Here is a 16,044-nt window from a genome sequence, read left to right on the forward strand (position 1 = left end):
ACACAACCTACCATCCGATGAATTAATAATATTGAAATTTTGACTGGAAATTTTGTGCATCATTTTTTTGCTTTGATCATTTGAAATTGTTTCTTATAAACATTTATACTCAATTTTTTTAATTTTCCGTGTTGCAATCAATACGCGAATTCCTTTGCATATAATTTTTTTAAGCCAAACAGAATTGATACTTGATAATTACCGTATATACTCGCCTAAAAGTCGATCTAAAATCAATACAAAATCAATATTAAATGAAACATTTTTTAATCAAAAAATAAGAAATACGAAAAAAAAAATTTCTAGGAATAAGTTTGTTTTTTTTCTGACCCGCATATAAGTCGAATTGCTGTTTTAGAGTAAATATTTCGTCCAATTTTTCTCGACTTATACGCGAGTATATACGGTATGTTAATACCTTTAGGAGGCTCGTACACATTTCGGAAATATTTTTCAAATCTAAATCTAATGTTAAAAGTAAAAAATACAATTTTGTAGCCCAATTTCTCAATAATTACAAAAAAAAAAGCAAAAAATTATGGAAAGACTTCTTTTGCGTAACTACTTAAGAAAAAAGCCATTTTAGATTTCAAACTCGTTTTCCATTTCGATATACTTCTCTTTGTGCACTTTTACTGGGCCAATCTTTTTGAGCTTTCTCGATTTCATGTACTTAACTACAAATATCACAACAATTACTGCAATCACTGAGAGAATGATGAGCGCTAAAAACAAACCATTGCAAAGGATATTATTTTCTCGCTTTGCATTATCGCCACAAAGACAGGCGTAGCTTTGCGAATCTTTTAAGCAAGTAGTCTGTTTTCCACTTTGAGGGCTATTAGCTAAAAATAAGATAAAAAATTAAAGAAAGTTTCCAGCGAAAACACGTAATGCATAAGCGCTCAAAAACTTGAAAAAACGGAGATAACACTTATCTTAGCTACAAAAACAGCGCTTAAAGGAAATTTTTAAAACTGACTTTATACCTTCACATGTAAAACCATTTAAGAGATACCCAGTTGGACATAAACACGTAAACGATCCTACCGTATTTGAACAATTACCGTTTATGCAAGGATTAGGTCCCATGCATTCATCTGTGTCTGAAATATAAAAATAAAACAATCCTTTTTTATCTTACTTTAATTTTAAAAAAGTTGTGTTAAAAAAATAGGAAAATACTGAAAACAAACAGTTTTTTTTTGAACAACTTAACAAGATGCCATACCTATGCATTGTTTTCCATAAGCGCTATAACCAGGATTGCATTTGCACTTAGCACTCCCAATCGTGTTTATACATACAGAATTAAGATAGCAAAAGTTTGAATCATCACATTCATTTTTGTCTAAAGCAAGAAAAAAAAATAATAACATGGTGATTGAATTATAATGATACAAGATGAGTTCCTTGTTGAATACAATCAATGTGTATGATTCAATACTGTCTCGCTTATTCATCTTATCATTTTTTTTTATGCAGTTTGAGTCATCCAAATGAATTTTTTTTATATATGGAATTAAAAAGTGGACCCAAAAGAAACTATTATTAACAGCAAGAATCTTTAGCAATATATTTTAAAATGTTATAAGATCAATACCATTGCAACTGACAGTTCCGTTCCCTTCAAAACCAACAGGACATTTGCAAGTATAGCTGCCTATTGTATCTTCACACTCAGCATTTGGTACGCATATACTTTGATTGTTACGCAAGGAATCAAGACATTCGTTGATATCTAAGTGAATAAATTTCAAATATTTGAAATGAATCAAACATTTAAATAAAATCATTTGTAATATTTGATTTGTTAAAAAAAAAAAAAAACAAAGAAAAAAAAAAAAAATCAATAAACAAATTTTGTTTGAAACTATTTTTCCAAGAAAAAACTTTCAAAAATCTTACTTCTGCAGTCTCTACCATCTCCCTCAAACCCTTTATTGCACATGCAAATATAGCTTCCAAATGTATTAATACATTGAGCATTGATGCCACATAGAAAGTTTCCTGTTGTACACTCATTTTCGTCTTCACAAAAAAAAAGAGAAAATTATTTTAAATGATCAGTTTATACATTTAAATACACACAGAAAAGTGATGTTGAGAAACTGTTCAACTAAAAATTGTGATAACATTTCAGCAATTGTTCACTGTACTGTAACATCAAAATTAAAGAGGTTTAAGGCCGTGGCCGTTTTGAATATACTGTTGCGCACTGCTAGAGTATATACAACTAGAACATATTCATGAGATGAATAAAATAACACTTTTTGTGTTATATTAACTTGTGTTATCGTAATGGATTACACAAATTATTTATTGTCTTTAGCTACGCTAATACAATTTATCAATGCCATTTATGCAGAGAATCAGTTAATTCTGTTAAACATTTGCACTGTCACCTATATTATCAGCTGATGGTGAATTAGGTAGGCTACCATAACATTTATGGAAGGGTAATAATTTAATTTAATAATTATCCATACCATCAATGCTAATTATAGCTAGTCATAGTATTGAGCTGAATATTTTAAAAACACTTCTGTGACTTGTGTGTCACAGAAGCAAGAGTTTACAATTATGCTCATAAACTTGGCATTCATCTAGGGCACAAACCATACAGGGGAGTGGATTTTTACTTTTAGAGTTTCATGTTTGTTGTTGTTGAATCATTACTTTATAGTTCTTAATGGTACTCATGTGTTTGTGTGGACATTTTACATGATCTGAAATTAAAGCTTTGTGATGCAAAAAAACAATCCAACCATTTAAAAAATGCTGCATTACATGCCAGAGGAAAATGATGAAGATTATGTTCTGAATGTATTTGTACATATCCAAAGTAATATACAAAATCATATAGTTGATACAGATAAAAATAGTGGATTTTAGAGTGTGTTTTTTTTTTTTATATAAACAATTGAAAAATGTTATGAAAAACATTTCATAATATTTTTGGAAGTTTATTGTATTGTCTATCATATTCTATTTCGTGTATTATGTTCTGCTAATGTTTTAAACTAAAAAACAGCCATTTTGAACAACTAATTCAAATTCAGTGCACTAAATTTAATTGCCAAATTTGCTAAAACCTGCACAGGAGGAGGATAAAACTTGGGCATATTAAAAGGTAAACTTTAGGGAACAAATTTTTTTCTTCAAATCTCAAATAAGTTAAATTTTTTTTCAAATAATACTTTTAATTTACAAAAAATTGAATTTACAAAAATTGAAAAATTGAAGATTTATTTTTTTAGCAAGGCTATATTTCTTTCTTGGTTTCAGTTCAAATTAAAAACATAAAAACTCAATAGGCTTAAGAGGTATTATGCAGGAAAATTAGCCTGGTAAGTGTCCATAGAGAAAGACTAAAATATCAAGTGTCTTTAAAGTAGTCAACTCTTTATAAAAATGTTAGGAAACATTTTTGGAAAAAATCCCACAGGCATATGAAACATTATGTTTTTAGAGCACATTCCTGTCAAGAAGATTGAAATACAACATATGAAACACAAATCAACATTTAATGTTGAAAATACTCAACAATAATGTTTTAGAGTCAATAACCATGACTGAATCTCTCAACATTTGCTTTCTGCATGTACTAAAAAGTATTTAACATAAATCATATAAATTTTTTAAAATGATTTTAAAAGCTATCACTATTAAGGTGAATTAAATTTCAACTTGCACCAGAGTCTGAAAGTGCTCAATATCAAATGATTCTTTAATTCTAAAATTACAACAACTTCTGCATATACAAACTAACAGGACTGAACTGAAATAAAAATAAAGGTTTTTACCAATGCACTCTAGACCATCATCAAAAAACCCATGATTGCATAAGCATATGAAACTTCCTGGAGTGTTGTAACAAGTTGCATTTTTTGAACAATTATAGATGTTTAAAGCACATTCATTGATGTCTAAATAGACCAGCTTAATTATAAAAACATAAATGAAATATTTATAATAAAAAAATTTGGTGTTGAGAAAAAGGCTCTTTAAAATCTTCTTGAAAGTAGTTAATACTTTATAGTTAGTAAGTAGTAAATAAAAGCATCAATAAAAACTAATAATTAAAACAAAAGTTTCAAATTAAAAAAAATTTTTATGTGCAAAACATGGGAAATTTTCAAGAACTTTAATGTACCATAAAAATTGAAGTTACCATTATGTTAAAAAAAAAACTCTTTTCAATAAAAGTCAAGTGAAAATTTTGTCTTTTAAAGAAAACATTTGAAAAAAACTAAAGAACTATTTTTTTTAATTTGTATAGTAAAATTGGAGCATTAAAAACATTTGAGAAAAATATTCTAAACTTTAATATATATTAATATGCAAGTTGTAAGTTAATTTATAGTAAATACCATATATATTGACATTAAGAGAGTTAGAGGAAGCATTAATGTTGTCTAACTCTACCACACAATTGTAACTACCACTATCATTGATGTAACCAGCAATTTTTAAAATGCCAATTGTTGACTGCTGCACATCTATAATCTAAAGTAACAGAATAGTAATTTCTAGTATATAGCTGATCAGAACAGATATCAACAAAACATGGATTTTACTTGCAGTGAATGCTTGCTATCATGAAAACACCAACATTTTAAAATTATGAACACTACAAAGCAACAGGCATTAAATGATAGCATGTACACCACCACAAGAAATCTATATTCAATTTTAATGTCTTATCTTCTTAGTATAAATAACTTGTAAACATAAAAAACACGAATCAAGTGGAAAAAGCAGTAAAAGTCTTAGAAGTAATAATTAAATATATTATTGGTATTACTCCTTAAGGTGGTAGACTGCTAAAAAACATTGAAAAAAGTAGTTTTTCAAAAGTTGATTAGTTAAAAACTTTAACTATTGCTGTTTTTAAAAACATACATATTATTTTACAAAAAAACATAAAAAGGCCTAAAAAAACAGTTTAAACTTAGTAGGGTGATTTTGCTTCCCCTAGCAACGCTCATAGCAACGTCAAAATAAGGCAATTTTAACTAAATTTTACAAAATCTAAGCACTCAAACCAATAGCTACTTCTTTGTTTTTTGTTTTTCTATGTTTAAATGACATGGTGTGAAAGAACAACGTTGTTGAATTGGTTTATTACTATATATTAACTCGATAAAAGTGCATACTATCAACATGGGTTCTGCAGAAAGAAGAAATAAGTCTAAAAGCAAAAAACGTAAATGTTATAGATTACTTGCGAATAAAATTCACTTGACTTCTGAATATACTACTTCAAGTTCAAATAATACATCAAATAATACATCTCTAACAAATACTTCTTCAAGCAAATCAGCATCTGCTGAAAAGTTAAATTTACCTACTTCTGATACTCCAAGTATTAGTCAAGATAGTAATCCTGAATGATAAAGAAATTTTGGATAAAGGGGTTTGATGATAAGCACAATGATGAAGAAGGAACATTATATGAAAAGGGGGGGAGGGTTTTAACCTGTTTTCAAGTGTTAATATATTTGTATTTTCAAAATATAAAGTTTTATTTGCATTTTTCTCTGTTGTAAAGTTTTTCATATTCTGGATAAGATTGCGGGAGCTGTATTTGTCCAAATGATTTGAAATTTTGTACAGATGTTCATTTTTATGAGCTTTATGTCCTGAGATAAAGAAATTTTGGATAAAAATTAAAATTAAATTTTTTGGGCTGTTTTGGGGTCAGGAATTTGGCCTAAATTTAGACGCATAGAAAAAGCTTATGGTGCATCGAAATTGAAAAAGATTCAAATTTTTTGTTTATCTCAGGACATTTATCTACTTAAAAGGTACACAACTGTAAAATTTTGAGACTTGATATATTTTACTTTTTGAGATATCTTTTCCAAGAACTTTGCACTTTTTAGGCCTAAAAACACTTAAATTTGCCCAAAAATTAGAAAGAGGAAAAAAAAAAAAATTTTTTTTTTTTTAATCCTATTTATCGTGTTTAAAATGAGAAAGTCAATTGGAATAATGTCAGATTTTAAAATTTTTTTTTTAGCAGTCTACCACCTTAATTGTCATCAGATCAATAATGATATTGCTTTTAGCTATTAACATTAGTATGTAACAAGAAAGATATTTAGCTATTAACATTAATATGTAACAACACACACACACAGAAACATAAAAACTAAATACTTAGTTAGATTTATTTATTAAAATAACCTAAAATTTCATGCAATAGCAATCTTCAGATGTTATAAACCATAAAAAATGTAAATGTTATCTATATACAAAATATTAACACAAAGAATATGTATATACAAAAAATACTATAGTGTCTGCTGTGATGAAATTAAAGTGTTAAATTGCAGATTAAAAAGTAATTTCTTTTTCATTTAAATTGTAAAAGTTTAAAACTATATATCAAAAGATCTTCAATTTCAACCATACTTTTACAAGGGTAGCATATTTTTAGCACTTTATTTTTTCTGTGTCTATTGAAAACTCTTGCTAAAAACTATAAAGGAACCAGCATTATTATGTTTTGTTAATGTGTTCCAAAAAGATTATAGACAACATTAAACGTTGGTATTAAAAAAAACCTAAGTATGATAAAGATAACTTTTAATTCTATTAAAAAAATAGCAGAAGTGTAAACAAATAGTGTTTAAAAAGTTAATACTAACCTCATTGTTTTTATACCATATATATGTCAAGTCTCCATCACCAGCTGCTTCACATATCCATTCTTTGGTTAAGCCAACCAGCCATGTTGAATAATTTGCTGGTGAAAACTTAGTTAACATAAGAGGTCCTTTGTCAGAACTTCTTGAAAAAGAAGAGTTAGCTGAAAAAGAAATTGCTTTTTAATCTGCAATTTAATACTTTTATGCAAGTATATATATATATATATATATATATATATATATATATATATATATATATATATATATATATATATATATATATATATATATATATATAATTAACAAATGTTACTGTAAGGATGAGCTCAGTAAACTAAAATTATTCATTTTTAGTTATACAATTCCAAATAATATCTTTTTTTTAAATACTTATTTTTATCAATAATTTTTATTGACATTTCTCTTTAAAAGAATGCTATTTTACTTTTAAACATCTTTTAAACTTTTAAAAAGCAAATATGTCTAAACCAACATCTAATAATAAACAAACCTATCAACACAGCTCCCCATGAACTACTCTGAAGCAAGGTTATGTTTGCATTTGTTGATAACTTCATTTTAATTTCCATTTGTGCCCACTTCCTTATTTTGAAATTTCCAACAAGATTTATTGTAATTACATTGTGCTCTGCATATAAAACAGTTTGTTGGAACATAGATACTGCAAGATCATTATCAACAAATACACCAGACATCAAAGTAATTGAACTAAAAGAGAAATATGATAAAAGTAAAAATGCTTTATTATTTTTAATTTTTTCATATTTCTAGTAAATATTTTATATTTACACATTTCACATAAAAGCAAAGTAAGTGTCGATTCGTTGTATAATAAACAACTTTTTACTGTATTGAAAGTACAGTAAGAAGTTGTTTATTATTTAACCAAGTTGAAGTTTGTGGCAACAATACAGCTGTTACAGCAAACATTCTTTTTTGCTTTAGTTAAAATTGCAGCTAAAAGTCATTAATTATCGAAAAAAGTTTGGAGTCCCCATGCCTCATCCAGAAAAGCTATTATCAGATGGTGAACTTGAAATGAAAAACCAAAAAAAAAAAGGCTAAAAAGCAAAACTTAACATCCATGGTTTTAAAATAGATTTGCCATGATTCAAAGGATATAGTGTATTGTGAGATGCTCAAATCTGACTAATCAAGAATATTTAAACAGCAAGAAATCAGACTTTGGATTTGGACAGACAATATTTAATCAGATCAAACATTAATGCTTAAACAAAAGTAAACAGAATACTATTTGTTTTAAAAAACAAAGTCTTTTTTTAAACATATGAAAAATGGATAGATGATTGCAGTGAATGAAGAATTCCTCTGCTCTGAAATCTGTCTGTTACAAAAGAAAAAAAAAAAGATTAAAAAGTGACAGATGGTATCAAATTTGCCATTTCATATAAAAACAAACATTCTTTCTTGAGCAAATGAAGGCTGGAAACTTTTAAAACCTTATTACATAATCTACTTTTGCTTTATTGCTATAAATTGCTCTTCTAACTCCTGTATAGTATCATTTTTATTTTTACAAAAGTTGTTATTAAAATGATTGTTGTTAAAACACATGCATGCATGCATGCATGCATGCATGCATGCTTGCATACATGCATACATACATACATACATACATACATACATACATACATACATACATACATACATACATACATACATACATACATACATACATACATACATACATACATACATACATACATACATACATACATACATACATACATACATTGTGAAAGATATAAAGCATCATTAAAAAACCTTACCAGTTACTGTTAAAGTTGCTCCTTCTAAAATCAACGATAAGATTTGCAACAACTTGATAAGTTCCTTGCTTTAGAACTATAGATTTATTTTCAAAAGTTTGAAAGTTTTTGTCAAACAAACCATAATAATTTGTTTTATTAGATACCCAAGGTCCAACAGAATGCCAATTATCAAGTGTTAGTTCCAAACGTAAATCACTAAAAAGGGTTTTGCCAAAACCTACATTACTTGTTGTGATTAAATTAACAACACGCAATGATCCTATATCAACTCTGACAGGAGAATCAGACGATTTTACAACAATGGAAACAGCATCATTTAATATTAGAGCAGCAAAGCAATTCATTTCTAATAAGATTCTGCAGTTACCAATACATTCAAGAGCACTAGTACATATCTTTGCTTTATCATTAACAAAACTTATTTCAACAGATCCATTTATATTGTACAGATTGATCTTGCTTTCTAGCAAATAATTCCCAGATGTTTTTACAAAATAATCACCTTCAGGAGAAGAACCTGATTGCTCCTTAAGATCAGACCAACTTTCAAGACTAAAGTCAGTCTCATGTGCATTAACAATCTCTTGAGCAAAAATATTCATTGACCAACCCCGTGATGCTTTCATCTCTGGTAGATATGATAAAGAAAAGGAAGAAACTGTTTTTCTTACTTTTGCATTTAACATCTCTTCTGAAACATTAAAATGGCTTTGGGATTCACTAATCTTTAACGTATCATAATTATTCACAACACTCAATGAAATGGTATCTTCAAAATTAAAAAAATATATCTCGCTGAAATGAAAATGCAGCTCTGTTTCCCTACACAAAACAAAAGAAAAACTAAACTAAAATGGATTTTTATTTTAGATTCAATAATTTATAAACATTCTTTTACAACTACTTAAAAATTATTTATGCACTTACTGAAATGTTAAAGAAAAATTTATTTTAGCATTTGCGTTGACTAACAAAGCCACTGTCACCCCATTCACAAATGTTTGATTAGATTTTTCAAAAAGCAATGTAATTGATAACATGTAGAAACCTGACTGAGATATGTTTACAATACCAGTGTTTAAATCAAAATTATTAGTAGCAAGCAATGTTGGGAAATACCACTTTGATAAAGTCTTTTCAATACTGCCAACATCAAAATCATCCTTTAACAAGAAACTTTATTATGTATTTAACAATCTAAACCATGAAATACCTTAAACAGCAATAAAACAATCAATTTCATTTTACATAAAAAGCACTAAAAACAAGAAAATTTCTTACTTATTTCTACTTAGAGATTTATGAAAGTCATTATGAAATCTTCTCTATTGTTTTTTGTTTTTTTTTTACTCTTGTTGAAAAACTCCTCATGTTTTTTTTTTAAACTTTATTACATTTAAAATTCCAAAATAAAAGTATTATTTTGATAATACTTATGAATATTTAATTTTTTACCTTGAGTATTGCAAAGAAACTTGAACTTGCTTCACTGTTTGATAAAAGAACTATAGATAATCCACTACCACTTAGTATTGTTGTGTCCAAAAAGTTGTCAAATGAAACACGCAAATATATTTTATCATTTTTCTTAAGAAAGAGTGCACCACACAAGTGCAGAGTTTCTTTTTTCCATGTTGAGGACTGCCAAACAGTTAAACCAGTTTCTAAATCATCATTCAAATGTACAGAAATTTTGTTTAGTGACCGAATTACATTACAAAACACTTCAATATTAGCAGAGATCAGGTAAACACCTTCTTCAAGAACGTTTATATAAGTTGAATCATCAAATGAAAGAGTAATGGATTGCAAGTATTGTCCATTAAAATCTTGATTGTCATTAAATGTCCAGATTCCAGCATTTTTCCAATCACCTACTTGATCACTAAAGTATGAATCTTTATTCAAAACACCTAACGCACCAGAAACTTCTGTTGAGCTTGAAACAAGTACAATTCCCCAAGTGCTTTCTACTAAAACATTTAACTGTGTGCCTGTTTGTAAATTCACAGCAATAATGCTATTTTTAGTTGCATAAAATGAACCTGACAAAAACAATATGAAAGAAGTCCCTATATATGTTTTTTTCTTGCTGTATAAACCTTTAACTTCCTGACCGTCTATACTAATGTAAGCTTTTTTTTCGGAATCAAAATATCTATCAACTTTAACAATAATGTTAGCTACTGTAAAATATACACCATCATAAGGGGCAACAAATTTACCATTAGTAACTAAACTATCTGCAGTGTTCTGCCAATTATCAATTGTAATAGTACCCTGGTCAACAACAACAACATCATTTAATCCACTTTGAAAATATATTGGATTCATTCCCATGTATGCAACAGTGAACCCAGACAGTAAGACTTTCCAATCTTCATCAATGTTAGATTGGAGTTCTACAAACAATGTTTCTCCGCGTTTGAGCAAGAAAAAACCACCAAAGTTAAAGGCCATCTTTAGTGCTAAAGAACAACATTTGGCTGAAACACTATCAGAGTCAGTTGACAGTCGCTTAATAAACCCATAAATACATCCATCGTCAACATCACTTACAACTATATTTGCAACAGCTAGATATAAGCCATCTTCACTCACAGTGTATATATCATTTCCAATACTTAAACCATTTGTAAAATCATACAGTCCGCCTATATCACTATTAAAACTTTTCCACTCTTTAATTTTATTCCGATCATTGTTGGAAACATGCATGGAACTATCAAGGGCACCGTGAAAACCAGGATACAAAGAGCTGGTTTCTATAATGGCAAAAGAAGATTCTTTGTTAATGATAAATTTACTTATATTTTTTCCATCTATAGCCACAGATAAAGGAGTAGTTCTGGAGAGTTCAAATACACCAGCTAAACTTACTCGATAAGTTTGTACAGAGAGACCATCTATTGTAATCCCCTGTAATTTTGGAATAACTTGCTTTTCAGCAAAAATACCATTTGGCTCCTGAAAAAATGACAATGAAAAGTATCCCTTCTGTGAAATATTCATGAAAAGTGAAAAACTAAGATCCACTGTGGCATAAAACATTCCATCGCTTTTTGTATTAAAACTGTTTCCATTTTCAACTGATGATGATAAAAGCTGAGAAAAATCTAGTGTATTATTCTGTGGAAGCCATTTTCCGATTATCTGATATTCATTTGTATCAAAAATAATTAAACTATTTTCAAGAGTTCCACGAAAACCATTCACTATATCCTCTTGTTGCATTAGCAACAAAACTGACCAGCTGCTCATATCTTGCAAATTAAGCCTGGCACCATTTGTTGTGAGTATAACCCTAAGAACTTCTCCAAAGTTTAGATGTACAATTTCATTTAAGTTTACAGTGGCTGTAGAAAATGGTATCTCTTCAATATCAATATTAAAAATCAAAAGATTGCTTGCATACAAACTTAATTGTACATCATACTCAAACTGAAGAATTGTCAAAATTAAGTTCAATGTAATCATGTATGAGCCATTAATAGGTACAGTATACTCATATTGGCCAGGCTGAAAACTTAAGGAGCTTGAGAACTGGCCGTATATTGGTGCAGCCCATGGGCCTAACATCAGTGAAGTTGTCTTGTTATTTAATGCATACTCAGGCAAGCTAAACAAAAACCCAGAGACAGATAAAGCATCATCATGATAGCGAATAATTAAAGCTGTATTTTTGCTCACTGTGTAAGATTTTGTAGAATATGCTGCCACGCTAATTGTATCACTTGCAGTTAATTTAAGAAAACCTGAAGCACCAACTGTGCTAGTTTCATTTACTCTCAGAGCACTTACAATTGGAAAACTGTCAAATTTATTGTTAATTGATATTGCAGCTGTCAGAGAATCTTCTATGTTTTCCAGTATGACATGAAAGGAAATATAATAAATACCAGGTGTTTGAATTTTTATCACAGCTTTTGCATCATCAAACATCAAACCTAAATGAAAATATATTTTTCTGAATTTTAAAGACAGTTTTGATAGGAATAATAGTGTATTACAACATTGATAAACTCAATAGTTCATTACCATTTAAAATTGGCTACCATTTAAAACCGATTTTAGGTTTAAAATAGAAATTTTTCAAAACTATTAACTACTATGGTTAATAGTTTTGAAAAATTACAAAATTAATTTTAAAATATGTTTTAAGATATCAAGCTATTTATAACAATGCTTATATTCTTCATCAATTTGGTTAACAAACCTGTTACCTCTAATATATTGCCCAACAAGATGAGTTGAGACATCCCATCCTCTAAGTATCTCCCACTTGTTGTAATCATATGATTTAGAGTTAACCATGGAAACACTCAATCCTTTCTCTGGAAAACCTAATTAGTAAATTTTAAAATATTGATTAACAAATGTGTGCATGTATTTGTATGTACCATTTTCATAATTTTCAGCATTCAATCAATAAGAACAATTATTTGCAATATTAGATTTTTTATTGTGTGCACTATTACAAGAAGCACCATAGTAAAGGGTATTACAAGAAGCACCATAGTAAAGGGTAATACAAGAGGTACCATAGTAAAGGGTATCATGATAAACTTTGTAGTCAGTGCAGCTAAAAAGTTTTGTTTATAAACGATAGCAATATGCCAGTCATATTTGAGATCAAGGAACTTGTGCATTTTATATATGCTTTATGACCAGGAATATTTTAGAAGTTCGCAAATTTTATTCTTGAAACCAAGCTTCAGATTGATTTTGGATTTCAGGCTTGGTGCTTGCGTTCGGGCCTAAGCTTGATAGATTTATTTAATTTAAATATCTCCGTCCTCCCCCACCCCCTCCATCCAACCAACCTTTAAATTCGCCAATGTCTTTTCTTCTTTTAGGCTCTTTCGCATTTTAAGATAGTATTGAAATGCAATACACGTTTAATGCAAGAGCACATAAATTGTCGGAGTATAAATTTTTACCAATCAAAATTTATATTAAAACTCCTTTCAATAGAGAAGAAGCAAGGTTGATAGATTTTCTTTAATCCACTCTCATTGAACTTTTTTTTTTCTGTATTCACTAGCCGAACTAGCAGTTGATACCAAAATGAGTGGCAGGATATTGTCTCATTGCTTTAATCACAACATATAATTTAGGGGTATCTGGAAATGTTAGTTAGGCTCCACCAAAAAAAAAAAAGTATGACTACAGAATTATTTACATAAAGTACTCAATATTTTATTTAATTTTTGCCTCTACAGAACGCTCGGAACCAAATAAAGAATCCTCATGATAATATTGCTGCGTTGAGTGAAAATATGAATTTCTTATAAACATGATCTGTCACTTAAACACGAAATAATCAATTTGAATTTAGTTTTATTAAGTTGCGTAGTCTCTTTAAAGTTATCTCAAGTGTTGCTTTATTCCAAGCGCAACAAATCCAACGAATTGATTTTCGGCATATTGTGCTGTTTGTTTTTTTGATGATAATTTTGAAAATTTTTAATTAAATTTTGAATTAGACTCAATATTAATTACAAAGCCAGCCGATAAAGTAAATTACATACAAGAATGAAAGAACAATTTGTTAATTGTTATTACCTGTATTATATTTAATTATTATTAACTGTAAAACAATTAAGTGGATTATTACAAAATATTATTAAGAATTAAACTTTCTCCATAAACTCTTTAAAAAATTACCTCAATTCAAATAAAGTGGGATGATTACTTCCTATTTACGCTTCCTATACATCCTAAATCTATTACATACTACATTAGCTTATTAGACCGATATATGTAAAAGTCACTCTATAGCATATATATTATCTATGCATTACGTATCAGGTTTTAAAATGACTTTCAGAAAAAAATTGGAACTAAATTGTCTTACCATTCAATGAGTAGCAACAAACCAGAATTAAAAAAAAGTTAAAAATGTAGTCCATATTTTTTGTCGGTTTCACCAAAATATATTCACATTTTGCGGAATTAGCTGTGCTACAAACTCTCAATGTTTTTAACAAGTCTCCATGATTTCATAACTTTTTAACACATGATTTTTAACTCTTTGCCGTAGATATTCTTAGAGAGAATATTACCTATTTAGCATTTTAACCAATCGTAAATCAATCAAAAATATAAGTTTGAATCAGCATTCACTTTTTAAATCTCCCATGCCGATTATTTAAAAAAAAACTGTAAATTATTTACTCCTTTTTAACGAATTTTCAAAAATAAAAATAGTTAGTTTGTATTTTACATATTGCCTGGAAGGAATTTTTATGTTTCATAATTATCCTCATTGTGAATGTATATTTATTTTAACAGATAGCTTTTGATGTGAGTATATAGAAGAGACGTAATTAGAGCATGTGGAGTCCAAAATAAAAATAGATTTTAGTGCTCTAGCAGTGAAAATGGGATAAAAAGGCCCTTTCTTCAACATTACAACAAAGTAGAGAAGGCATTGATTATTATTAATATATATTATTGTTGTATTTGCTCTTTAATCGAGAACTTCTTGAAAAACTGTTCTTTTTTTATTTCGGATCAGTTTTCTACCTTTTAACATCCTCTCATTTTTTAAGACACAGATATCAGTACACGGGGATGCTAAAATAGGAAATAAACAATCTTGAACCTACGGAGAAATTTGAACTAATATATTCACAAAGCCAAAAATAATAGATTAATGACTTGTTATAGGTGAAAAAGTTTTTAGAAGAAGTTTTTACCTTAGAGGTAGAAAAAAAGGATACAAAAAAAAGAAAAAAAAAAAAATTGAATGTCAGTTTGCCAAACCATTTGGCTCTGGAGCTGGTAAACATATACGATAACAAGTTTACAAAAATGTACTCAATTCTCTATGAGGAATGGTAAATAGAAAGAATGCAAAGGGGTTAGCAAGACCGTGGTTGGCAAGGAACTCGAGCATAAGTCCTACAAAGACAGAAAAGAGATAAGACATGTGCAAGTCGCAATCCAGAGTATTGACCACCAGATTGGTGACTATGAGCAAGTAAAGACAACTCTGAACGCACTAGATACCAAAAGGTGGATAGAGTTGAATCGGGTAATCGCTTAAGTCATTGAAATCAACTTTCTCCTACATATCGCTATAGAGGTAGGCTGTCATATATCAGTTGTGTCTGAAAACCATCCCTAGCCTTTATCTCATTATAGAAGTCATACATCAGGTGCTTCGACAAGTCAAGTACAGCTTTCTCAAAATATATCGGCCTGTTAAGCTTGGATTTCCACCAAATCGCCATCAAGTATTCTGTAACAGATACGCAGGATTATCTACAAGCCTCCTCAATCAATCTATATCACTGGCGCGTATGGGATCGATGCGTATCCTCATTCGCAGATTTTTCATTGTATTTTGAAGACACTATTGTAATCAGCTTAAAGAAGGCTTTTTCAAACTTATAGCCGGCCATTCTAGACTCAACTCCTACTTTTCTAGACTCAGAGCTGGATTTTCTAGACTCAGCGCTAGCTTCTTCAGACTCAGAGCTGGCTTTTTTATACTTAAATTAGGCCTATTGACCCAGTGGGCATCGACGTCATTCTCACGTCGGTTCGATGTTAGTTTTAGGTTAGCG

The 16,044-nt window shown here is 29.1% G+C and overlaps 1 protein-coding gene across 2 annotated transcripts; it reads right to left on the bottom strand.

The window, feature by feature from the left end:
- Positions 1 to 434: 434 nt before the first annotated feature.
- On the bottom strand, positions 435 to 14,564 carry LOC145189857 (uncharacterized). 2 transcript variants are annotated; one of them, XM_090091825.1, is made up of 14 exons: positions 14,328 to 14,564; positions 12,694 to 12,813; positions 9,926 to 12,417; positions 9,398 to 9,633; positions 8,468 to 9,292; positions 7,168 to 7,385; positions 6,657 to 6,817; positions 4,374 to 4,509; positions 3,807 to 3,929; positions 1,909 to 2,031; positions 1,604 to 1,741; positions 1,232 to 1,351; positions 990 to 1,106; positions 435 to 845 (listed from the first exon to the last, which is right to left on the bottom strand). In XM_090091825.1, exons 1-14 carry the CDS (start codon positions 14,380 to 14,382, stop codon positions 583 to 585), a joined length of 5,127 nt encoding a protein of 1,708 aa, XP_089947951.1. In that variant the 5' UTR covers positions 14,383 to 14,564; the 3' UTR covers positions 435 to 582. The 2 variants fall into 2 exon arrangements, with proteins under 2 accessions (XP_089947951.1, XP_089947952.1); XM_090091826.1 differs by lacking the exon at positions 14,328 to 14,564 and adding an exon at positions 13,012 to 13,253.
- Positions 14,565 to 16,044: the final 1,480 nt, after the last annotated feature.

The sequence above is a fragment of the Hydra viridissima genome, unplaced genomic scaffold (genome assembly GCF_058129835.1).
Source record: "Hydra viridissima isolate aposymbiotic clone 2 unplaced genomic scaffold, HvirCarnegie_v1 scaffold_6, whole genome shotgun sequence".
Taxonomy (NCBI): Eukaryota; Metazoa; Cnidaria; class Hydrozoa; order Anthoathecata; family Hydridae; genus Hydra; species Hydra viridissima.

What these genes read in the sequence shown, in the direction of transcription:
- LOC145189857 (XM_090091825.1), bottom strand. Translation starts at nt 14,382, where the DNA reads ATGGACTACATTTTTAACTTTTTTTTAATTCTGGTTTGTTGCTACTCA. An exon ending in ATGGGGAGCTGTGTTGATAG is followed by an intron (nt 6,818 to 7,167) that starts GTTTGTTTATTA and finishes TTTCTTTTTCAG; the next exon opens with CTAACTCTTCTTTTTCAAGA. An exon ending in TATGGTATAAAAACAATGAG is followed by an intron (nt 4,510 to 6,656) that starts GTTAGTATTAAC and finishes CTGTTACTTTAG; the next exon opens with ATTATAGATGTGCAGCAGTC.